This window comes from Mastomys coucha, unplaced genomic scaffold (assembly GCF_008632895.1).
Source record: "Mastomys coucha isolate ucsf_1 unplaced genomic scaffold, UCSF_Mcou_1 pScaffold22, whole genome shotgun sequence".
Classification (NCBI taxonomy): Eukaryota; Metazoa; Chordata; class Mammalia; order Rodentia; family Muridae; genus Mastomys; species Mastomys coucha.
The window spans coordinates 162243028-162268177 of NW_022196905.1; the positions used below are offsets into that span (position 1 = coordinate 162243028).

General features: G+C 46.3%; 2 protein-coding genes across 12 annotated transcripts in view; one reads left to right on the plus strand and one right to left on the minus strand.

Annotated features, from left to right (window-relative positions):
• Positions 1 to 21575, plus strand: part of Mcph1 (microcephalin 1) — a 401136-nt gene extending 379561 nt beyond the window's left edge. Inside the window, exons 14-15 of the mRNA XM_031339204.1 lie at positions 6703 to 6940; positions 20388 to 21575. Coding sequence (XP_031195064.1) covers positions 6703 to 6940; positions 20388 to 20443 — 294 coding nt within the window. The 3' untranslated portion in view covers positions 20444 to 21575. The remainder of the gene's footprint in view (positions 1 to 6702; positions 6941 to 20387) is intronic.
• Angpt2 (angiopoietin 2) overlaps positions 1 to 25150 on the minus strand; it is a 150940-nt gene that overhangs the window by 95237 nt on the left and 30553 nt on the right. For 5 of the 11 annotated variants that reach the window (XM_031339210.1, XM_031339214.1, XM_031339215.1 and 2 more), the window contains 2 exons: positions 6603 to 6884; positions 2433 to 2540 (listed from right to left, as the gene is read on the minus strand). The exons of 2 other annotated variants lie outside the window; for them this stretch is intronic. The gene's annotated coding sequence lies outside the window, so the exon portion shown is untranslated. Of the gene's footprint in view, positions 1 to 2432; positions 2541 to 4719; positions 4814 to 5922; positions 6885 to 25150 lie in introns of all 11 variants that reach the window. 4 more of the 11 variants (XM_031339213.1, XM_031339217.1, XM_031339212.1 and 1 more) reach the window with 3 other exon arrangements.

A 25150-nucleotide genomic window follows, 5' to 3' on the forward strand; every position in this document is an offset into this window, starting at 1 on the left:
GGATTGGGTTGGGATTGGATTTTGTTTATTCTTTTTGAGATAGCCCAAGCTGGCCTGGAACTCACTGTGTAATGAGTTTGTTGATGGCTCTGCTAACTACAGTCCTCCCACTGTGCAGTCACATTGGCCTGGTGCCTGCTTACGTAGGCTCATCACTTGACCACTTCTTAAACACTCTAAAAGAGTTATCTTTACTTATTACCCACACGTGCCCTCCTGCATATCCACACTCCACTGACCCTGGGCTATGTGTTGGAAAGCGCCAAGCTCTAGTTGCCTGTCACCTGAAGTGCCCTGCCTTGCGCGCCCTGCCTTGCGTGCCCTGCCTTGCACGCCCTTCTTCTTCTTTCCCACTCCAGGCCCTGCCCAGCACGTCCTGTCTACTCAGGACTCCAGTCTCCCTTGAATGAAAGTACTCTTACTTGAGAAACAAAGTGTACCGACTACCTTCCCATTCTTGTGCTCACCAATATAGCCTGTTACTCTATTGAATGAGTGGTAGAATAAATGATTGATTAACCAGTGACCAACATGAGAATGAGGAGGAGACTGTGCCACCACCAATGGCACTAGCTCCCTCTAAGATATGTCAAGTGAGGATAGTGCCTGTTAGGCAAGGATCTGCAGAGGAAGAGGTATGCTGTTCTTGAAGGAAAAAAAAAAAATGGGACATAAAGTGTAAGGCTGGACAGGCACAAACACAGCCTTTAAATTAACATGCAGGAAATTGACATTTTTCATATTCAGTTCTGTGAGTGTGGCACCAACCTTCCAAGGCAGGGAACTGAAAAGGCCACAGTCACTGGTAGAGCTCTTGAGGAGCATGCTGGATGGCCAGTGTTCATTTGATGTTCATTTGAGAAAGTGCATTAGTACACACCCACCCTCAGCCCCAGGCTCCAGAGATAAAGCAAGTCACTAATGAAGCGGGCCCCATGTGGGTTCAGAAGGCCTGACCCAAGAGGGGGCACCAAGTAACCAGGCCTACAGTTGCACACCCATGCGAATATTCTAGAGACCCACCCCGGTGTACACAGAGCTGACATCACCCAGCTAGCTCCTAACCACTTAGAGAGGAGTCAGGGCCCCATGGGCCAGATCTCAGATTACACCTGATTGCCTTTTCCATGCTGCTCAGAGCCACCATGCAATTGCTATGCTGTGGAAGGCTCGTGTGGGAACTCAGGTGTGGCCTTCTCTCACTTGACCTGGATATGTGTGCCTGCCTCCTTGCTATTGGTGAGAAGCAGAGTTGGGAAAGGCCAGCACTGTGTGGCCCCAGCCCTCTGTTTCCAAGCCTGATTGTCCTGTGGCTAGCAAATGGTGTCAGGCCGCCTCCCGGAGCTCCAGCCTGTTTGCCTCAAGGATTTGGTCACTGAGAATTTAGTCCCCACAGGTCTGTACCTATTCTCCCATCAGTGAGCCACTCAGCAGGTGAGCTCTCACACCAAGTGAAATCCAATGTCCCAGCTATAGTGACTAAGCCACCAACCTCCACCAAGTTTTGTTTCTTGATCATGGATAAATAGCTGGGATTCCTTAGAGCTAGAAGCCTGGGGCCTTCTGTTCCGCTCCAACAGTAGTCTGCCATGACTGACTTCTGGGTAAACAGATTTGAAGAGCCTGGTGAATCAGTAGCCTCCCCGTGTGCGTGAGGGCAAACACATAGCCACAGGGACAGCACTCTAAAGCGCAGCTGATGTCCAGGCTTGGGCCTCGGCTGGCCCCGCACAGCCGAGAGCTCACCCTCAGCACTCTGCCTGTCCTATTTATTTTAGAGGCTGCTTGAGCCTAGAGTGTCAGTGAACTCCATTTCATTACTGTTTCTTAGGTTTGCTTTTTTAACAGAGTATCTTTCTGTAACTAAGACCTCACCCAGACTCCTCCTGCGTGCTTTATCTCTGACATCTAAGGAGAATGGTTAGATTCTGCAGAACTATACTCTAATTTGCACGTGCCCTTCTTAGTCATCTGATTCTGGCCCTGGCAGCCTCTGAGACACTTTGGGATTCCATAATTGGTAAGAACTGCTGGCCATTCAAACACTGTCAGTTGAGATGAAATTGTGTGGAAGAGGGCACTTTCCCTCCCATCAAGAAAGCCAGTTGAGTCCAGGCCAACATTCCTAATCCGCATGTGTCCTCCGGTCCTCTTCTCGAAGATTTCAGCGAAACACAGTCATTCTGACTTGGTGTACAGGCTAGGACTTTAACCTTTGTCTTTCTGGTTCTTCACATGTGTGTGTTCCTATGAGTGAGGGCGCACGTGTGTGGGAGTGCACGCAGAGGCCAGAGGTGGACATCGGTCATCTTTCTCGCTCATTTCCAAGCTTACCAAGCAGGGTCTGTTGCTGAACCCCAAGGCCACGACTCAGCCCGTCCCAAGGATGCTGCCATCTCTCCCAGCTCTCCACCATCCCAAAAGGGTTTTACCTGAGTGATGGGGAGCTAAGTTCTGATCCTCATAATCGCACAAATGCTCTGTCCACTGCGCAGTCTCCTCAGAAACAGTTCAGGTCAGTGTTCAGTCATCTCTGGGCCCTTGTTGAGGTGTCAACAGAAATAACATCACAGTGACCACCCAGCCATCTGCTCACCAATTCACCCTTCATTCCTACACCCCCACCCCACCCCCGTCATCCCCTGATACCCTCATACCTGCCCAGCATCTTCTCTTTGGTGTGCGTGTGTGTGTCTGTATGAGAGAAAGAGAGATGGAGGGGGAGGGAGAGGGAGAGAGAGAGAGAAAGAGAGAATATGTGTGTGTAAAGTTTGCAGTGAAATTGGAGGTTAAAGAAGTTCGCCTTGAATTGTGGCAACAAAGGAGATTAAGACAGCTTTGAAAATGATCAGCACAGGGGCTGGAGAGATGGCTCAACAATTAAGAGCACTGACTGCTCTTCCAGAGATCATGAGTTCAAATCCCAGCAACCACATGGTGGCTCACAGCCATCTGTAATGAGATCTGATGCCCTCTTCTGGTGTGTCTGAAGATAGCTACAGTGTACTTATATATAATAAATAAAATCTGTTAAAAAAAAAAAAAGGAAAGAAAATAATCAGCACAAGGTCACTTGGGGTGTGAGCTTCCTCTTCCTCTAAAGGGATGGAAGGCCGAGGAGCCCAGCGAGGGAGCACTCCCTGTCGGTGGCTTGGTTTCCCTTTTGTGCAGTGTATGGCCTTAATGTTCTCAAATAACTTTAAAAATGCACCAGTTGGAATAATGGTGCTTCGGTGGAATGGAAAATGTATGAGTCAAGGCTAGGGTCCCAAGGCTGTGCCGATAATCGGTAGTCACCTTCACCACATGCACTCAAAGACAAGGGGTGTGTCTAAGGATTGGGATGCACAGGTCCCTGTCCTTGCAGGTGATGTCAGAGTTTACTGAAAAAAGCTCCGAGAGGCTGGGAAGACTAATGTGAGCCCTGAGCAGCCCCTGTTCCTAAGCCTTCCTCACAGGATGGACTTCGCCAGAACTTAGCCGCAAGCACAATGCCGTCATCACGGTTTCTGTGGCAGTGAGCGCCTTGCACATGCGTGTCCTAATTTTACTTAGGTTTGGGCAGAGGGTCTTAGTTACTCTCCTCATTACTTTGACTGAATACTTGAAAAGAAGTCATTTAAAAGAGGAGTGTTTGCTGTGGCTCACTCATCAAGAGGATCATTCCACCACGGTGGAGACGACATGGCAGCAGGAGTTGGGAGGCCTGCTGGTCACTTCACACTGGTGCCCCAGAAGCAGAGCGTGAACAGGAAGTGACGCCCAGCTATAACCCCTCAGAGCCCACACCCAGTCACCCACTTCTTCCAGCAAGGCTCCATTTCCTAAAGGTGCCACACCCTGCCCAAGCAGTGCTGTCAGCCTTGGACCATGAGCCTGGAGAACACGTCACATTCCAACCTCAGCAGCAGAAAGGCAAAGCCCATGCAGGCTCAATTGCTTTGAATTTTTAAAATAGGCTGAATAAAAATAAACAGAAGAATCTGTTGACTTTAGTATTATAATCTGAAGTGAGGAGCCCTGTTTCCCATCATTCATCAGCACCCCAAGTGAGCTTGGTGAGGAAAGAGTGCCTAACCAAAGAAACTAGCGACTAAAGCCACATCCTAAGATGTTAGGGGCTCAGTTCCCTGCTCCTAAATAAAAACAGGCTGCCTACTGACTACAATATTGGAAGACAGTGAACTTGACACCATGGTTTTTTCATTTGTTGTTTGAAACAAGGTTGCACATAGCAAAGCAGGCTTGAACTCACTGTGTAGCTGAGGCTGGCCTTGGATTCCTGGTCTTCCAACCCCCACCTTCAAAGTGTCCAGATTACATAAGTATGCCAGTAAACCCAGATCTCTTGTTGTTGTTGCTTAAAAATAATTCCATCCTAAGTGTGTCTATGCTCATTGTATTAGCATTTTAGAGTGGGTTAATATAAACACAGCAAGTCCTTAATTGTGGTTAGTTGAGTGAGATCATTCAGATGCTTTGGTATCTTATACACTTATAATTGGTTTTCTAGTATACGGAAAAATAAAGGATGTGTCTCCATTTGGTTAGTCCAGGACTTACTTAAGTTGTTTGAGATTCTAGACTTGCCATCTTCCCATTTAGCCATTTTTACCATGTCCCAAGGGCTCAATAACTGCATGTAACCCACATAGACATGACCATCTGGCCCAAAGGGCATTTTAGCTATCACAGTAAGGGAAACTCCCCAAATCTCACCTACTCTTATAGGCTAGGAATAACATCGGCAGAAGAAATGAGGTCACTTGGATTGTCTTGGCTCAGTCCCATCTTCCACTGGGCTTTAAATGCCCTGTGCAGAACACATGAGTTAGCCATACCTCCATAACACTCATGTTTCCTGCCTGCCATTTTGGAAGAAAAGACGCTAGTGAATTAATACACAACAACATCTAATGTACAAAAAGTTACTTTTTACTTCGTGTCTGTCAGCTGCAGTCATCGATCACAGTTATAATTATTTATTTCAATGCAGCTTGATCCAGCAGCTCAACACCTTGGTAGACAGTGGTGACCCTCATTTCTTCTTTGCATTTGACTCATGGTATATAGATAGAGTACTTCTTTGGCCACTGCTTTTCTCACAGGAATATTGGTTTGCTTCTGACCATGTTAATAAAAGAATCATATAGTAGGAGCCAGTCGCCAGTCAGGGGCATACTGCTAATGCTCCATATTATAAAACTCAAATGAAAAGAACAGAAAAGAAAATTCATGACGAAACTGGAGTCTATCAAGTGGGCCTACTGATACTGAAGCTGTGTTTTCAGAGCCAGGCCCTCTTTTTACATTAGGGTTAGATGTGGTCATGCTTACATAACCTCAGCACTCAGGAGATAGACACAGGAGACAGAGAGCTAGAGACCAGCGGGAATATGAAAAGAGTTCCAGGCCTCTCTAACTGACACAGCAAGACCTGTCTCTGAAACAAAACACACCACCACTGTAGTGTGCAAAGTAAGTGGAAAACCATCTGGAGGTGTGAACTAAGCAACTTACTGTCCACCGCTTGCAGGGGCCTTCACCCTCTGAACAGAACCCTGCATGGATTCATGCTTTTTAAGAGAGTTCCTTTCCCTTATACTTGACATCAAAGCCCCTAATCTCCTCAAGCTTTTGATCCCAGTCATTGGAGAAACAGGCTAAAATATTCAAAATATATAACTCCCAATAGCCACTAGATTATTTCTACTTTAAAAAAAAAATCTTTATCAATCTGTTACAATATTTTACTGTCTGTGACACTTGTTCTCAAATGCTGTCTGAAACCCCCTTCAGACCATGTTCAGAATGACTCCTTCAGACATCTTCTAGGATCCCCTGTCAGGACCTGCACACTGCTGCTCTCTCTAAGGAATGACCTCCTTGGGAACTCTCTTCCTCCCCCCTCTGCCGTCTCACCTGATGTGTGACCTGAAGCAGTCCTAGAACCTGCTAGTCACTCGAGGAAGAGCCCTGGAGCCCCCTGAGATGAATGATGGGTGGCAAGGGAAATGCCAGCGGTAGATGTTCCCCCTCAGCAACACAGTCCTCCAAGCTCCTGAAACAGTGCTCATAGACGTACTCCGTCTGTTTGTGGGTTGGTTAACCTTTAACACTTTGTTTCTAAAATTGTGATAATTCAAAAGCACATTGTATTCTAAGACTTTTATCTATCTCCACTTTGAAAAATATCTCTCACATCACTGCCTTCTTCTTGAGTCTTGGGAATATAAAATTTGCCAAAGAATGGATTGCTCTTGTGGTTTGGATATAAAGTGGGATCCCCAAAGGCTGGTGTGTTGAAGCCTCGGTCTCCAGCTGACCATACTTATGTATGAAGTGGTTAGATGGGGACGGTGTTAATCATAGAATGAATCTATGCATGAGTTCATGACCGAATGGGCCGTTAGGAGGTAGGGAGCGGCTGGAGGGAACTGGTCACTGGGGTGTGCCTCTCACCCTAGCCCTTGTCCTATAGTCTTGTTTCCCGGCAACCACGGCTGACCGCTCTGAAACCACGAGCCAAGAGAAAGCTCTAGTGGTACTTGGCTCGCATACATTGTCATACGGACAGAAATTGAGTAATGCGGCAACCTTACCTTGAGTCTGTATTTGGAAAAGAGAAGGGAGCTTCACTGTTGTCCTGATCTCCACAGAAGTGAGTCCTGCCCCCACTGACTTCCTTCCATTTGTCCACAGATCTGCCGACTTGAGCGCCATTTATCTACCCAGCAATACCAAGGAACCCTCTTTGCCAATCAGCCGAAGATGTTCATCTCACCAGCCAGCAGCCCTCCCAGAGCCAAACTGTGTGAACTGGTACTCCTGTGTGGTGGCAAAGTCAGCCCAGCCCCTCAGCTGGCCAGCCTCATCATTGGTCCCTACAAGGGCAAGAAGGAAGCAGAGATCCAGTACCTGTCAGAGAAATGGGTCTTAGGTAGGAACACAGTTGGTGGAATGTAAGCAGAAGGGGTAGGGGAGGATCTTGCTGACCACATGGCTATCAGGAGCTCAAGGAGAATACTGCCTCGTGGTCTTAGTAGTAAGGACTGGGAAAAAGATCCATGTGGCCTAGACCGGAGATCAATAGCTCAGCCTCCGGGCACCTTCTCTACCAGTAATAGACATACTTGCCTCTTCCTGCCAGCCGAAGAACAGTTCACAAGGAGAGGAAGTTGGAGCAGGCCTTACCTAACTCTTAGTGTGTGTGAGGTCAGAGCCACCTCAGCCTCAGGTTTCGAGCACAGGATGACCAAGGTACACTAGCTGGCTTGGGTTCTGCAGGCACGTGTACCATGTGCTACCTGAGATTCCTAGGGAGGAAGAGATGCTAAACTAGACACCTGGCCATAGGAAGCTGTCCGCATGCGTGATGATGACTAGACACCTGGCCATAGGAAGCTGTCCACATTCGTGATGATGACAGGTGGGCTTCACCAGTTATTCCACTTGGAGAACTACAGGACTCTCTAGAAGGGCCATGTAGCCAGGAGTCCACATCCTCAGGGGTGTGCTCCTCTGCCTCCCCCCCTCCCTTCCTCTTCTCCTCTCCTGTCCTTCTGTTCCTTCCCTCCTTTTTTGGTGGGCTCAACCCTACAATGGACTCATCCCAGCCAGGATGATCTCTGGGCTCAGCTCTGAGGATAAAGTTTAAATCTTCATCCCAGAGATTTTGTCAAATGTATTGGTTTGGTGGGATTAAGTCCCGCAGACCAGGCAGCTGAAATAGTCATTTTCTCACCATTATGGAGCCTGGAAGGCCAAGGAAGGGCAAGGCAGAATCAGGCAGATCTCCCATGGCTTATTTCCCCCCCCCCCCCAGACTTGCAGGTGACATCCCTTCCCTGTGTGGCTTTCCTGTTCACACTTTGTGGCTTTGAGTTCACACTTCCCCGTTAAGTGAGGACTGGTTCAACCCCACCTGGGTCCTGTCTCCAAGTACATCCACATTCTATGGTGCTGAGGATTGGGGATTGGACATAGGAATTCTGGGAGGACTCAGCTCCACCCTAACAATGGATTACCCAATTGCAGGTCCTTACCTGGTCCTTCAGTGAGATCTCCCCTGTGTATGCTTCTCCTTTCAGCCTTTGCTCTCCCATTCTCCCTTGTGCTGAGATCCCAACTGTCTTCTCTGCCCTCCTCCTGCTCCCCTCCCCCATGTGCTCCCCTCCTTCATCCCTCCCTACCCTCTCCTGTCTCTGCCTGTCCCAGTTTTCCAGTTCTTCTCTCTCCAGTCCTCTCCTGAGGCTGAGTTCCTGACTGGGTCCTTTAGAACGGCCACCCCACCCCCACCTTTGTTCCATATGTATCCATTTCTCTCCCCCTTTCTCTCCCTCTCTCCCTTTTAGCCTCCCCTTCCTCCTGGATTTCTTACTCAACCCCCCCTTCCTCATCTCCCCTTCATCTCTCAATCTCTCAAGTCCTGGCTTCTCTCATTCTCCTTTTGATGTTTTCCTTGAATAGCTAAATGAATAACCTTCTTTTCCAAAGTTATATTCACACAAAAGCTCATGTTTTATGAGTATCTTTTAAATGATTGATGATTGTCCCTGTACGTTTTCGAATAAGGCAATCAAAAATACTTTTTACTCTCTGCTACAGAGCAGTTTGTCTTTGCTTAGAAAGCACTTTAAAAAAAAAAAAAAAATCTACCCTTTAGCTCCCATCCCAATGCCAAGCTGCTGTTTATTCTTCTGAATGCCAAGAATAGAACCTTCCGACATCCCATGTTCCAAAGCTGGGCTCTTGTTTGGTTTCTTGGAAAAGTGAATCAAATTGACGACCACTGCAGACCAGAACTGAGCTTTGAAAACACGTCTGTGTATGACTGGTATCGGCAGTCCAAAACAACACCTAATAGTTCCAGAGTTCGGGAATTGTGGCTGCCGAGGGTGGAGGCCGGGGGCCAGCCTGAGCCTGTGCTCCTGCTATTTCCAGGCGGAGTGGCTGACAGCCTTCCTGTTGCCCCAGCGTCCTGTGCAGTCCCTGTCTCAGCCAGGCCAAATTCTTCCGGTTGTTTTGTTGGTTGGCTCCGGCTGGGATTTTAGGGGATGACTGCCTACCTGCAGTGTCTACCCAAGGCCCCATGCAACATTCTCTGCATGCCAGGGCTGGCGCAGAGACCCCAGTGTGTGCTTCTTTCCTCTCCCTAATTGACTTCCGGTTGCTGGCCCGTCATTGATTACACCAGCTGCCATGCCCTTGGCAGTATCCGGGCATTGTGTGTGCGTTGCAGGCCTGCCTGTGTACGATGAGTCCCCATGGCTTCTGGGTACCAAGTCTTCCAGCCTGAGCCATATATCTCGTCTTTCAAACACCAATTAACTCAGTTGATTCTCTTTCTGAATTGAATTATAACCCAGCTGCTCCTGTGGTGTGCATAGAACAGAGGTATTTGCCTCCACATCTATCCATCAGGCAGTCGACAAGCACAGCAGAGTCCTATGCTTGGTGTCCCTCCCCCCCCCCCAAAACCACAAACCCCAGCGACTGCATTGGCTTGATCTGTTCCTATTCCCCTTGTACACTGGCCAAAGGAGACCCAAGAACGTGTGACATGGTGTATGCTGTGGTTGGCCTTCTGGGGATTCCTGAGTGACAGCATTCTTGCATGCATAAAACTGTCACCCTGGTGCCATGACAAAGTGACCACGTCTCCTTTGAACACTCTTCCCCAAACTTCCGTTACTTTCAGGATGGTGAATTAGGCTAAGTTATGGAATATTTACCTACCTGTGCAGGATCCTAGGGTCGTTCTGCAGAGGGAAAGATGGAGGGAAAAGAAAGAAAGGAAATACTGCATTCTCAAAACATACTGAGAGAGGCTGGAGATACGGCTTCATGGTAGTACACTTGCCTAAGCATGTGTGAAGAAGCCTCAATCCCGTTCTAAAATAAATGAGTAGATTTAAAAAGAAATAGAAAAAAAATACTAAGGTTAACAGAAACTTTTAAGGCATAGATTTGAAAGGGAAATTGTTTTGTGATAAGCTATGAAAGACAATTTTCAGTGTTTGTTAATGAAATTTCCTCCAACTGGAATAGGCAGTGTGAGTCTGGGCCAAGGAGAGGCTTGAGAGGAGTTTGGATTACATATTTAAAAGCGTTAAAAGCATCTTTTTATATCTACTTTCAAGTTTGCAAGTTGACATCCAAAATGAAAACACCAGGGCCGAGCAGTGCATTCAGTTGGTCTGTAGCTTTATGTCTAGTCTTACAGCCAATGAGTTTCATGTGAAGCTGCTGAGATGCGCCTCAGAGAAATTGAATGATCCTTAGGAGAATTTCTCGGAGCCTTCAGTCTGGCATTGAGCTAACCCCACGCATCCTGCCATCCTGGCCATTGTGTGCTGCTGACCTAGGACATGAGCGGGTGCAGAATGTCACCCTGTGGAATTCAACAGAAGGCATTTAATCCTTGCCTTACTCATGTGCCCCACATGTGAGCTGCCACGCTGCCTTCCTTACAAGGAGTCCCTGTTCCCCATTCACTCCCTAGAGCCCATTTTCCCTGAAACTGTGCTGGAATCGGGCCAGCACTCTCATGAATCATTCAAGTCGAAGGAGAAATGGGGACTTTTGAGCAAGAACACCCTTGTGGGCACTTAAATATACACAAAAATCAACAAGAAAACAAGCATCAAATTCCCGGTAGCAAGAACCAGGTACTACCTGTCCTAATGTCGGTAATGTGGTGTTACTTAAGATTGTTTTCCAGTGGGTCGTCAGGTTCTCCTTGTCACCCCATGAAGTGTAGTTCCCATGCCACATCTTAAAGGTCACAAGGTCTGAGGACCTTGCCTGGTCAGAATTGACAGGCAGAGCTGTCAAGCTGTGTGGCTCCGTACTGTGCTCATTCTAGGTCACACCAGTCCCTCCCCTTGATGTTATCAAATAATATGGGTTTGGCCCTTCTCGTGAGACTGGTCCAGTCTCAGCCTCCCCTTAATTGTCTGGGCTACATTCAAGAGATAAGACCTACATTTATGCTATTGTGGGGAAAACATTTATGCTATTGTGGGGAGATAGTGTAATATTCTCCACAGAGCTGCCAGAAAAAGTTTAGCTTTGACATGACTTCTGCATAACTTACAAAGAATATTTTGCTCGACCGTTTCCCCATGTCAGAACTTTCAGGACAAAGGGTCCCTGATAGCTTGTGGGCCTTCCCATGCTGGCCTAAGCTATTCATTGTGTCCCCACTGGCTGACCAGCTAAGTGCATTAACTGTGGCTTTCCACGGAACAAAGGCTACTCTGTAGACTGCGGACCTTGGGGCTTCATAATTATATGGACACATGAGGGTTAGTCAAGCTCACCTTGTTCTCTATTCCCATTGCTTAGATAAGAACTAGTCACCGCCAGGCAGTTGTGGTACATGCCTTTAGTCCCAGCATTTGGGAGACAGAGGCAGGTGGATTTCTGAGTTCAAGGCCAGCCTGGTCTACAGAGTGAGTTCCAGGACAGCCAGGGCTACACAGAGAAACCCTATCTCGAAAAAAACAAAACAAAAACAAAAACAAAGGGAAAAAAACTAGTCACCAAAGGCTGAGGATGCAGAAGAAAACCCAGTCAAATGGGAGGCCTGTCTGCCCCTTCTCCTGCCCTTCTCTTCCCATGTGCTTAATTTATACTTGCTCAGGACCCATGGCCAGCAGCTCACCAGACACACTGAGGGAAAATAACTGGCAAAATACATGTGATAGAAAACTGAACAGTAGAATCTGTAATTCTAACATCTAAAGTCGATGTGTGCGCCAATATATCGTTGATACAGTTCTGTAAATCGGCTGCTAAAGTGCTAAAGTGGTATTTTTAGCTTTGCTTAGGGAACGATATGGAAAGAATGGACTTGGGAAATATCTCCAAGCTCTTCCAACAGTCCAGGCAATTGCTCTTGAATTTTCCTGGCCAGCCAGGCTACCCTTGTTCAACTCAAGTCAGCCACCTCACAACACAAAATGTCATCTGTGACTTCAGCTCAGGGCAGAAATGATGTGAGCTCAACAGTATTTTATATCCATAAGAAGAAATGTGTGTGCTGGTTTGGGAAGTCACGAGGGCCTTCAGCATTTTTGTGCTTGGCATTTGTGATGTGATGGACAGCTCGATAAAACTTGCTGGTACGATTCGAGGTTCACCAAGCCCTGCAGCAGCCCCGCTCCTAAGCAAAGCCTCCAGTGTGTAAGGGCTGCCCCATGGCTCCTCCCCCCACCCCCAGCATCTAAAAGGAAGTTAACAAACATGAAAGGAACTTCAAAGCGCAACCTAATGGCATGGTACTGATCACTTAGCCTGTCTGTGCTCACTGGCTTGGTTAATTGATGCTCTTGCTTATGGCTGGAAGGTAGTTCTCACTTGACTTCAGAGTACCAGAGGCTTTAGCAACTTTTCTGTTGCTGTTGCCTGCTAGGCGTTAATGTTAAACACCCTAGAACCTCAAGTGATGAAGGTTCAAGTGTTTGTGGTAAAGCTTGCAGGGAACTTGGAATGTGACTGTATTTGGAGATAAGACCTTGAAAGAGGGCAAAAGGTTAAGTGCTCATAAAAGTGGGATGTTAATCCAACTGGATGGTTTCTCTTCTCAGAAGAGGAAGTGGGATGTCAGACTGGTAGTGAAATTTTCTTTCAATTGAAACATTACAAACTGGTAGGTTTTAAATTGAGTAGTGCAGAGTCCAGTGTTCTGCAAACAGGACTGAGGCTAAGGTGCCCCACCCAGAGCAAAAGGCAATAAAGCCTCCCCTTAGCTTCTCAGCAGAGGAAACAGGAGTTGGGTGGAATTATGCTATTTTAATTTTCGGTCAGTTTTTCTTAAACGTCAGTGCTTGAAGATGAGTGACGGCAAGATAATCCTGCAGCACAAGAGGAGAAAAGGGCAGGGCCACCGCCAGACACTCACAGTCCAAAGCAGAGAAGAACACGAGAGTGGGCGATACTGAAACCTGGCCATCTAAATAGTAAAAAATACAGGCAGTCCTGAGAAAGGGAGGCAGAGCCATCGATGAGCAGTACTGCAAAAGGACCTGAGTCAACTGCACACAGTAGAGATGCTGTCTCAGTCAGGGGTTCTAGTCCTGCACAAGCATCACGACCAAGGAGCAAGCTGGGGAGGAAAGGGTTTATTCAGCTTATACTTCCACGTTGCTGTTGATCACCAAAGGAAGTCAGGACTTGAACCCAAGCAGGTCAGGAAGCAGGAGCTGATGCAGAGACCATGAAGAGATGTTCCTTACTGGCTTGCTTCCCCTGGCTTGCTTATAGAACCCAAGACTACCAGCCCAGGGATGGCACCACCCACAATGGGCCCTACCCCCTTGATCACTAATTAAGAAAACGCCCCATAGCTGGGTCTCATGGAGGCACTTTCCGAAAATGAAGCTCCCTTCTCTGTGATAACTCCAGCCTGTGTCAAGTTGGCACACAAAGTCAGCCAGTACAGAGGCACAGTAGGGGTGTTTGAAAATCGAGGCAGAAGGATGAGCAGCTTCATGTTGGTGAATTTGGAAATGCAGTACTGAGACTGAATCAGGTTACAGAAAGCATGAACAAACTGAGCATCACAAAAAGTGAAAGGGAGCCAGGAGAGTGTCCCTCCCCATCTACCAAACGGCTGCAGGAGAATGGGGCCATGCCCACCATCAGAGCCCTGGCCCTGCACTCCAGGGGCCCATCCATCACAGAAACGAAAGAGAGTGAGAAAGACCTATCTGACCCTTGTGGGAAATCTACACAGCCTTTAAAGGTTTCCGGCAACCAGAATAAGCCCCCTCAAGGAAACTGGACTTTAGAACTGCGGGAAGCTTTGTGCATGGGGTAGAGGAGCAGAGCCCTTCCACCACCCAGGAGGGGGACTCTGCAAGAGGAATCTCACCACCATCTCACAGACCGTGGAGAGTCGACAGGAAAAAGAGTGGGCATGCCATCAACCCTGAAGGGAGGTGGCACAAATAAAGGCAGCTGATGAGGGTCTGTCAGAACAGACTTCTGTGAAGAATGCATAAAACTCCATGTAGCCACTAAGGAAAACACTGTGTCAAGTTATTCGTGATCCAGAAGCTCCATTGCTGGGCATATTTACCCTGCTCCAAATGTGAGTGACGAGTGTGAGTGAGGCTGTGTGTGTCTATAATTACAGCAGCATTGTTCACAGCGGTGAAAAGTGGAAGCAACCTGAGCGAGTATCAGTCGACAGATGACAGCAAAGCAAATACAGTGTGTCCACACGGTGTACTGTCTCCTGCCTGCAAAAGGAGATCCTGGTACCCACTCCATATGCTATCCCCAGGACAGACAGTTACAGAGACAGAACATGTGACCAGGGTTTCCTGAAGCAACAACAGGGAGTGTGAGAGTGGGAAGTCACTGTTTGGTGGATGCAGAGATTTGGTTTGGGATCCTGAGAAAGTTCTCGAAATCCATAAGTGCTGGGAGTTTCATAGCACTGTGAACGTACTTTATTGAAATGTACAGTCAAAATAGCTAAAATGATAAATTAATAGTTTGTATATCTTATAAAATGGCATCTCCTCTATATAATTTTTGTACTAAGTTTTACCAAAAATAACAAATCATTAGAGAACTAAACAAAGAGTTATACACCCCATTTTTCAAGGCTTCTGATCTTAATCTAATCACTCATTTTGTCAACATGGATATCAAAAGTTTAAAATGAAACATAAGTGAATCAAATTTAGTAGTTTGCTAAAAATAAAGTGTGCATAACCGCATATCAGGCTATGAATCTGAGAATAGTGAGTGACAGGATTGGTCTCTGTTTGTTACTTTTTCTAGTAGTATTAAAGACCATGAAAGATAATTGAACATCTACTCATGGCAAAGGTTTTTCGAGACAGGGTTTCTCTGTATAGCCCTGGCTGTCCTGGAACTCACTCTATAGACCAGGCTGGCTTCGAACTCAGAAATCCACCTGCCTCTGCCTCCCAAGTGCTGGGATTAAAGGTGTGCACCACCACCGCCCAGCCCCAGGAACACCTTCTTAACCGGTCTGTGTTACATGCTAAGAAGTAGCTATGGTAAATTACTTTATAGTGAAAACTTGAGTGTAAGCTTCAGGTCAAGTACAAGAAGCACAGCAATGCTACTACCCTTTCAACAGTGTTCTAGGGCAGCCAGGCAAGGAAACAGGATGGGGGGCAGGGGATGGACTAAAGGCTGAGAGGAACCAGCCTTCCGTGGTGCAATCATCTATATAGACATATCCAGTGAGAACAAAAAGACTACTACAACCAAGTCTGCTGAGTTGAACATCACAGAATCCACCACTGAGATTGATAGCAGACCCTGTGATTTTATAATAGAGAAAATAATAGATGGCAATGCTATTGCAATGGCCTTGTACTAAATCACTTTATTTCCATGTCTGGGACACCAAAGAGTTCTGTGAATGGCATGCCAGGGCAGACTGCCATGCCCAGGGCTAACTCCTCAGTGCACGCTCAGAGAGGTGCCAGGTTAAGGGTGACCCTGGGCAGCACCAGAGCTGAAAGGAATGTTAGAAGCTGCCTTAGACCAAGCTTTGCCCACAAGAATACTAGATTAATTACCTGTCTCTTTGCTAAGACAAAAATATCATACAGTGGCAGTTTAAGAAAGGGAGAAGGGAGGGAGGGAGGGAGGGAATTATTCTAGCTCACCGTTTAGAATGCCGCCTGTCATGGTGGGAAGTCACAAAGGCAGAATCGAGAGACAGCCACTCCCATTTCATCCAGTCAGGAACAGAGAGGTGAGCTCTGGCTCTCAGCTCACGTGCTCCTTTTATTCAGTCCTGGCTTGGGCCCATGGAATGGTGCCTCTCAAGCTTAGAGTGGGTCTTCCTACTTCAGTTAACCCACACTCCAAACTTCCTCACAGATATGTCACAAGGTTGTCTCCTAGATGATTATCAACCTGACAAGTTGCCAGGGACTGTTAGCTAACAGACATGCACAGGCACACACAAGACATTGAGGCTAATGTATCCTACAGTAAAATGATAACTTATTTTGCACTGCCCATGTGCTAAGCATGTTGCATATTCTTAGGTACTGCATGCATAATACTTAACAAGAAAGACATAGTCCTTGCCTGTGTGAGAATTACACTCTAAGAAAGAAGACAGAGAGCAGGTTTAAGCAACAGTCATGAAGATAGTATGAAGAAGATGATGTGCAGGGATGAGTGAGTTGAGGGAGGTCCTTGCCGAGAGTGGCTTTGGAACCCCCGAGTAAGAAAGAGGAGCTGGACGGCTATGTCCTGGCCTGGTAGAGTAAGGCTTCAGTCAGGAGAAGCAGTCAGCTAGGATGGCCTACAGGAAGAAGAGGGGAGTGAGGCCAAGGAGAGCTGCTGCCTAGAAGTACATGTTAGTATGAAATGCAGGTAGGAAAGAGCTCTGTAGGGGAGAGAGGCTACAATCCACACATTGAGTGATGCTGGCCCCTTGGCTGACCACCAAGGGAGTTTAGGGATGCCAGCTTGATACCAGTGGAGTCATAATGGTGTCAGATTTTAATTGACATTTCAGTAGCTCTTGCTGCTGGGTGCAGGGAAAATGAAGAATGGTGATTACCCGCCCCCCCAGACTTGAGTTCTGAGCATCCAAGACAACCATGAGTAGGGTCTTACCAAGCAAGACTAGGGGAGAGGTACTGAGAGAGCAAAATTTGGCTTACCCTGTAGAAGAGAAGCCTGTGGGGTGAGCAAGACAGCAGGAGAGACCTGTTCCATCAGCTCCAGGTAGAACTGAGGTCAACCTGTAGAAGTTATTCAGGGGGCAGGGCTAGATTCATCACTGCAGAGTGCTTTGGGATTGTGCTGGCTAGCTCTTACATCAGCCTGACACAAGCTAGAGTCATCTAAGGTGAGGAAACCCCAATTTTAAAAATGCCTTCATAAGGCAGGCTGTAGGCAAACCTGTTGGGCATTTCCTTAATTAGTGATGGATAGGGAAGAGCACAGGCCATTGTGGGCAGTGCCAACCTGGGCTGGTGGTGCTGCGCATTAGCAGAAATCAGCTGAGCAAGCCATGAAAAGCAAGCCAATAAGCAGGTACCCCTCCATGGCCAATTGATCTGCTCCTGCTTCTAGGTTCTAGGTCATGTTTGAGTTCCTCTCCTGACTTTATTTGTTAATGAAGAGTGATGTGGAAATGTAAGCCAAATAAACCCTTTCCTTCCCATGGTGCTTTAGTCCTGGTGTTTCATCACCCAAGACAGAGACATCCATAACCTGAGTGCCTGTTATTGAGGGGTAAAACTCTCACTGTAAATATCCCCCAGTGGCTGGGTGGTACTCATCCCACAGTGAAGTATCGAAGATGCCTAACTGCATGAGTCTGTGACCGTGGCCACTGAACTTTCTTCCGGGCCTTTTGATGAGCAGAGAAAAGGCCTAGTCTTGATTTGGCCCAGTGTCATCTGCCACTAGCTACCAAGTTTTCATTAAATATAGAGATTTTCCCCACACCATAAAACATTAATGTTGGCAGCATGTTGGTCCCATACTGCAACCGTAAGACCACACAGAAGTGAGGTTAGAAAACTGTGGCTTGCCCTAGATTCATGCCAAGTCCTATTAAAGAACATGGCAGGCCAGGGGGTTAGAGTTTTTGTTTTTGTTTTAAGAATGAAAGAACTAAGAAGGGCAGGAAAGAGACAGAAGGCGAGGGAAGGCTTTTGCCTCAATTTCAAGGGCATCTACATCATTCCTGCTTACAATTCTTAGCAGTGTAGTTGGAATCCTAGTGGTCAAGAGGAGGAACCAGGAGGATTGGTAATTTATGTACACCCCAGGCTACATGAAAGCTTACCTGAAAAGGCTGAATAATAATAGTGTTCATAATGGTAGCTACTTTTTCTCACTGCCTGGGGCAGTACTCTGTCTGCAGTTTACTCTCTGTGTGACAAGACTGGGGAAAGAGAGAGTGTCATTTGTCTGCCTTGTGGGTTCCACTGATGCGCAATGCCGCCTTTCACTCACTTCCTGCATACGGCCTCATTTCTCATTTCCCATTTCCCTGCGGTGTTGTGTTTGTTCTGTGCAAACCTCATCGGACCTCAGTGCTGTAATTACAACAATTCAGTCATTTTTATCACCTGCTTCTGGTGATAGAATCTCTATGTTAATGGGGTTTTTTGTTGTTGTTGTTGTTTTTGTTTTTTGTTTTTTATAAAACTTGGAATTTGGGGACTATATTGAATTATCAGATTAAGTATAAAGAGGCTTTCTCTCTGTGGGTTGTTCATTTTGTTTTATTTTGTTTTCTGACCCTCTAAAATGATCCAGTCAGAAATCCATGTGCAAAATTGGTGTCCAAAGAGCACTTACAACCTGGGTGGAAATATGGCTGAATTACTTTATAGACCAGGTACAGAGAGCAGCAAATTGTCATCTGTGCATCAAAACCCAGGTGCAATGAAACAAAATGTCAATACAGCACGAACACATAAAGAAGACAATAGCTTTTACATGGCAAAAGCTCGTACAAGACAAAAGGCAAAAGACACAGCCTCCTGCAGCGCGCATTGCAGGAAGGTATGAAGCACGAGACTTCCTTCAACATTGTAGAGACAACTAAGTGGTGTGGCCATCCTGACGAGTTGTCTTAACTATATACAATGCTGTGGGTGTACACACGTGTTTGTGAGTGCATGCCTATCTGTGCACCAAGTGCTACTTAGTGTGTTCTTCTGACATTGCCCAGGGAATCCCTCTCCAGTTCAGACTCTTACATGGAAGCATATCTGTACAGGAAAGCACCAGTTAAATTCTGGAACAGTTCCTTAGGCCAAAACTAAAAGGAGCTTTTCTTTTCTTTTCTTTTAAGATTTATTTATTTATTATATGTAAGTACATTGTAGCTGTCTTCAGACACTCCTGAAGAGGGAGTCAAATCTCGTTACAGATGGTAATAAGCCACCATGTGGTTGCTGGGATTTGAACTTAGGACCTTCAGAAGAGCAGCCGGTAATCTTAACCGCTGAGCCATCTCTCCAGCCCTAAGAGGAGCTATTCTATTTCTTCTACTGTCTATCTTTTTATTTCTAGAATGAACCTATCTTTCTCCCTTGTTCTACACAGCCACCGTAGCTGCCCCACTTCCAAGAGGCTTAACACTTCAAGGCCCTTCAGATATTATTGTCTAACTAATTATTGTCTACAATGATTACAGGGCAATGGCCTGTCAGCCAGTGAGCACCGACAGTCAGCCGTGTTCCTTTTCTGTTTTGTAGTTAGAAGACTGTTAGGCATAGTAAGCATCTCAGTATTGAGAAATGAGAGTGTATTAATCACAAAATTCCTGAGAAAAATGACACAAAAGGAGGGATATGTTATGGCCCAGTGCATGGTGGTCTGGTTCTTGGGGCCATGGACGGACAGACCTCACGACTGGGGGCGTATACAGCAGAGCAAAGCAGCTTATAGCAGCTGGGAAGCATAGGGAGAGAGAAGAGCGAGCCAGGCCAGGACCCAAGCCAAGGAGCCACCCCAGCCACTCACTTCTTCTGCTAGGCTTTGCCCCCTAAAGTTTCCAGCACTTCCCAGAGTGGCAGTGCCAGCTGAGGACTGAGCTTTCAACACGAGGCTGAGGAACATTACACATCCCCAACATGGCGGAGGGATTGTGGCCAGCTGTCGCACACTGCACTGCCCAGCTGACCAGCTCTCTCGGTGGCCTGATGTTTTCATAAAGCAGTGACACAAAAGGTTTCAAACCATAAGACCCGAGAGTTCCCCAGGTCCAACCTTGTCCACTGGGCCACAAACTCGATTTTGGGAGCTGTGCCTAACTTCGTATTCAACATGGAGTCCCTAACTGAGTAGAAAGCCTGGCACAGTCTAGATATCATAGTTAATGTCATAATTAAAACTAAAAATTGATAATCTGCCTTCTAGCAACGAGTCTTTGAAGTAGCTCAGTAAGATTAGAGCTCAGATATCTCTGCTGACAGCTGTCCTGGCTCCGTCCAACAGAACCGAGTCCTGATAGGACTGTCCACATGGTGACACAACCTAATAGGACATAGGATTAATCTGGGCCTGTGTGACTGGTATTACTTTGTTTTCCTTTATTTCATTTGACTTTTAAAATCAAGAGTACTGTAAGGACAAGTGAGACTAGGAAGAGCTCTGAAACATTTAAGATGTTTAAACTATCATTTTGTAAAGCATAAAAAGAGGATCACAGCTGGGCAGTGGTGGCACACACCTTTAATCCCAGCACTTGGGAGGCAGAGGCAGGCGGATCTTTGAGTTCGAGGCCAGCCTGGTCTACAGAGTGATTCCAGGACAGCCAGGGCTACACAGACAAGGGAGGGTGGGAGGTGGATTACCTGTGTTGCAACTAGCTATCTTAACTGTCAAGCTGATTTTTCTTTCTCTAGATTCCATCACCCAACACAAGGTCTGTGACTTTAACAACTACCAACTGCTACAATGAAACATCTACAATGTAGGCTGCTGTCCTCAACACTCAAGAAGAACAACTCTGGAGAAAAGGAACCACCATACACCTTAAGGCTTGATGTCACATGTCACTATGTATGCTGTGGTTTTTATCTTCAGAGTGTGTGTGTGAGTGTGTGTGTGTGTGTGTTGCTAGAGATTAAATCCAAGACTTTCTAAGTAAGCACTGTACTGTTGAACTACATCTCCAGCTTTTATCTTTAAAACTCTTTTTATGTAACTTATTCATGACTCATAATGTATTTCAGAGAAGTCTTGGCCAGCACCAGTCCGGTTCTTTATGCAATACTAGTAATGATCATGATGAAAAGACCCTCTGTCTTTGAGATACTTTGACCCCAATTATAGAATGGAAACTGATTAAAATAATTTAGTCCTAAACAATCAAAGAGCTCCCTAACTCTTCTGGCTTAGATGCTGAGATCTTTATTAGCATGTTGGATCTAGATAGGAAGGACAATCATGCGTTATTAAGATTGCATTTATGTCCCTTGAGATGCTCCTCAGAACAATTAAGGAGACAAGGAATGAGCGTTTTATCCACTGACACTACGTGCCTTGTGAATGGCCTACCACTCCGCCTCCACTGGCTCCCCGAGGTACCCTAAGGAACGTCAGCTACTGGGGTAGAGTTCTGTCAGAGGTGTGTCAGACTTGCCCATGGCCCTTGTGTCAAACTTGTCCAACGGTACCTAGAATGTAGCTCATATAAAATTATAAACATATTTAAAAGTGTTATGAGATTCGTGTGTGTGTGTGTGTGTGTGTGTGTGTGTGTGTGTGTGTGTGTGTGTGTGTGTATACACGTTTCCCCTCAACCCCAGTGGGGTTGTGGTTCAGTTGCACAGTTCCTCCAGGTGAACTCTCTAGATGACCACTGTGAAAAGGCTTGGACGTGCCGTCATCAGCTTGGTCACTCTTCAGGGGTCTCTCAGATTGGCCTGGGGCTTGCAGACCACATGTCATGCCACTAGGTTACCTAACAGACACTGAGTCTTGGTGAGCTTGAAGGTACTGCTCAGCCTCCTGTAGTTTTCTGTGTTACGATTGGTTGCTCATGTCAGCTGCTTTTTCCAACTCAATAAACCTCAACTCCACTTCCAAAACCTTGTCATTCCTGAGATAAGCAATTATATCATACAGTGTGTGACTTTGTGGCATTGGCCTTGCTCCCTGTAGAATTAATGCTCTGGTGATTTATTCCTGTCATGTGTGTCAGTACATAATTTCTTTTTGTTGCCAAACAGTATTCTATGGTATGGATGCTCCACCGTCTTGCTACTCACCCCATGAACAGAGTGAAGGCGTAAAGCCCAATGGGAAAGCAGTATATGATGTCATGATGTGCTGGCTGAGCCAAGCTCCTTGGAAGGAGTGGATCAGATGAGAGAGACCCTACTCATCACCCTTCCCGTCTTCTGTAATCTGAATAAGTCTGTTTCCCCTCACAAATCCATAGCTTGAAGCCATCACTTGAGTAATGGTGTTAAAAAGTGGGGTTTGGGAGAAATGAAAAGGATGCCCAGGAAAAAGAAACAATATTTTTAATTATTAAAAATCACTCTGGTGAAATGTCAAGCAGCACTTATAATTATGAAAAACACTACAATGGAAGAAATAATTTTACAATATGAATTAACTACAAACTTATACAATTCTACTATAGTCAGCTATGCCATGTTTACGCATGGTACAGTGATGTTCTAAGACAATCGCATGGAGAAATGATTTAAGTAAAACAGACTATGGTTGATTTTTATGGTTCTTGTTAATGCTGCAATGCTTGTCCAGTAATACTTCTGATGATTTCAAAATGCAAAATTCAGGCACCTGCAGTCAAGACCAAAGCTCTTGGGCTCCAGGGAGGTGAAAAAGAACTGAAATAAGATGTCAGCAGAACTGATTTCTCTTTTTGGGGCCCTTGGGAGATGCCATTAAACTGCATTTTTTTTTCTGCGTGGGAGTCTCCCACCCCTAACACCTGGCCTTTCTTCCACCTTAGTCACATTGAAGTAGTGTCTTCGCCTATTCACTCCACTCTGATTGTTCCCCAGTCTTCCTGTTATCTTCAATTGAGGGACGATTACACAGACGACCCACATAATCCAGGATATTTTCTTCATTCTAAAGTCAGCTGAGTACCCCAGTTTCCCATGTATCTCTGCAAAGCACTGTTGCGAGGGCCCAGGTCAGGACACGGGTGTCTTGACAAGGCCTTGACTCAGCCTCCTGCACTGCTCCTCATCTCCCCATGTGATATCAGAGGTTTGTCAGACAGCCATTTTCTGACAGGTCCTCCCCGGTCCCTTCAACTGGTAGAATCACCATTGCACCTGCCCTGGTGTCTGACAGCCTGAGTACAAGGCTGGGAAACATGCCCTTGTGAAAAGGGAGCCAGGGCTCTGAGGTGCAAGGCTGGGAAACATGCCCTTGTGAAAAGGGAGCCAGGGCTCTGAGGTGCAAGGCTGGGAGACATGGCCTTGTGGAAAGGGAGTCAGCGCTCTGAGGTCTGCATTATTCAGAGTTATCTCCACCAAAAACAACTCATGAGTGTTCCTAGTGCAGATGAGAAAAATGTCTACTACATATCTCTGAGTCCAGACAATGGAGACAGTAGATAATTTATTCAGTTATTATGTGCTCAACAATAATTGGATTTAATTAATATCAGGCTGCTAAGTCTGTCTTGGAGTATCTGCGGTTGTAGAGTGTTATATTCTCTGTTCTCAATGTTGTTTCTTCTCCTAATTTAAAGCTGTGAAAGTTTTATGTGTGCCAAGAAGACCGTATCTAGTTTTCTCCCTCTAATATTTGAACTGTTAGCTGAAAGACAGTAATTAAAATTATTGACCTGAAACTAAACAAGAGCACACACATATTCCACAGGCTAAACTAATATTTTATTTGGTACGAGTTCCCAGCTTAGGCGTTCCTATTTTCCCAAAGCCTTAAGACCTTCCAGGGGCGAAGCTCCACCTAGAATTCTAAGATACTGGCAACTGCTGCTTTATTAATCTGGTTTCAATTTTTTAAGTATTTGGATTCACGGCTTATCTATGGGAACAAATGATTGTTCTATCTTGCAGAGTCCAGGGGGAAGATTTACTGAGAAAGTTAACTTCATATCCCTTCTGTGGGCCAGCCAATGTGATCCCAGCCAAAGCTAAGGAGAGAGGACTGGCAGGGAGGAACTCCCTCGTGGGCTGGGCCAGCACCCACAGGGGAGAGGCGAGGGCTCTATCAGTCAGCAGACTGGGCCAGGAAGAGCTAAAGAAGCGGAGGCTGCCAGACCTCAGGGCTCAACACCAAGAGCACCCTATCAGCTAGAGGAGGCGCTCAGCCAGCAACGTGAAACCCAATCATTAAATTATTGGGAGCCAGTTAGGGAAGAAGAGGACTGTCTGTCCTGAGAGTGTGAAGTTGTGGGTGGCAGGAGCAGCACAAGGGCTCTGACTCAGGAGACCACAGGCCTCGTTCCAAAAGCAGAACGAGGATGCTATGTGGGACAGGGCCAGTAGCACAGAAGGAGCTAGAAGGCCCAAGACAGATCGCTTTTCTCAGGGTGATGAAAAGTTGTCACCTCTACTTGTGGCCAAAAACTTAGAAGGGACTGTACAGCAGCCTTCCACCATAATCAGATCTCTCAAAAGAATTTGAATATTTTGAATTCTATCATTTTTCATGAGAAATCCTGCCACAGCCCTAGTTAATGGTTATTGTACACAGGGCCCACCTTATAATATTCTTTGAGTCCAAATAAGACCTTAACTCTTAGCATCGTCATGCGCAGTTGTCCTTAACACATGCCCTCTTACAAATGTCTAAGGTTGGTTCACACCAAACAAATAGAAACATTTACTGAGCATTTATTCTGTATCACTTACTTCCACTAAGCCTAGAAGGTCAGCAGTAGTAGGAAAACAGTCAGAGGGCTAATGACCTCTTCCTATGGCATTGCCCATAGGGTGATGGCCTTGAAGGCCCTGGATACACCTGAGATGGTGTGTAGCTAGTTGAGCGAAGCCCAGATGAAGCCACAGGCTAGTTCTATAGCAAAAGGGTTCAGTTTAGAAATGTTTTCAAGAGAGATGGGGACCTGCTTGGTTTTAAAAGAGGCATAGGACTGCAGAGGGACCAGAGAGAAGCTGGGCACCAGGAGTAGCTGGTGAAGACAGGGGGCTTTAGCATGGCTGGAGAGTCAAGGAGCCTATGGAGAAGGATCAGGAAGACACCAAACTCCTGTAGAGTTTATAGAAGAGGGGAAAGGCAGTAGCTTGCTTTAGCTTGGTTGGTATGTCAAGGATGGAATGTCCACCAATATGTGAAAATGGAGGAAGCTTTTAGAGCCTTATGAGTGAGCCATGCTACATATGAATGCTTTTAAAAGAAAAACAATCATAAACGAGTAAGCCAGGCATGGTGCCTCGTACCTGCAGTCTCAGTGCTGGAGAAGCTGAAGCAGAAGGATTAGCATCAGCTTGAGGTGAGCCTGGCATACATAGTGAGACACTGTCACCAAAAGCCCAAAGTAATTATTTACAGAAAGAAACAAATTGCAGAGATGCTTGAGAAAGCAGTGACAACTGAAGATAGGTAAAGGAGATGGAGGAAGCAGCAGGGACAACTGAAGATAGGTAAAGGAGATGGAGGAAGAAGCAGGGACAACTGAAGATAGGTAAAG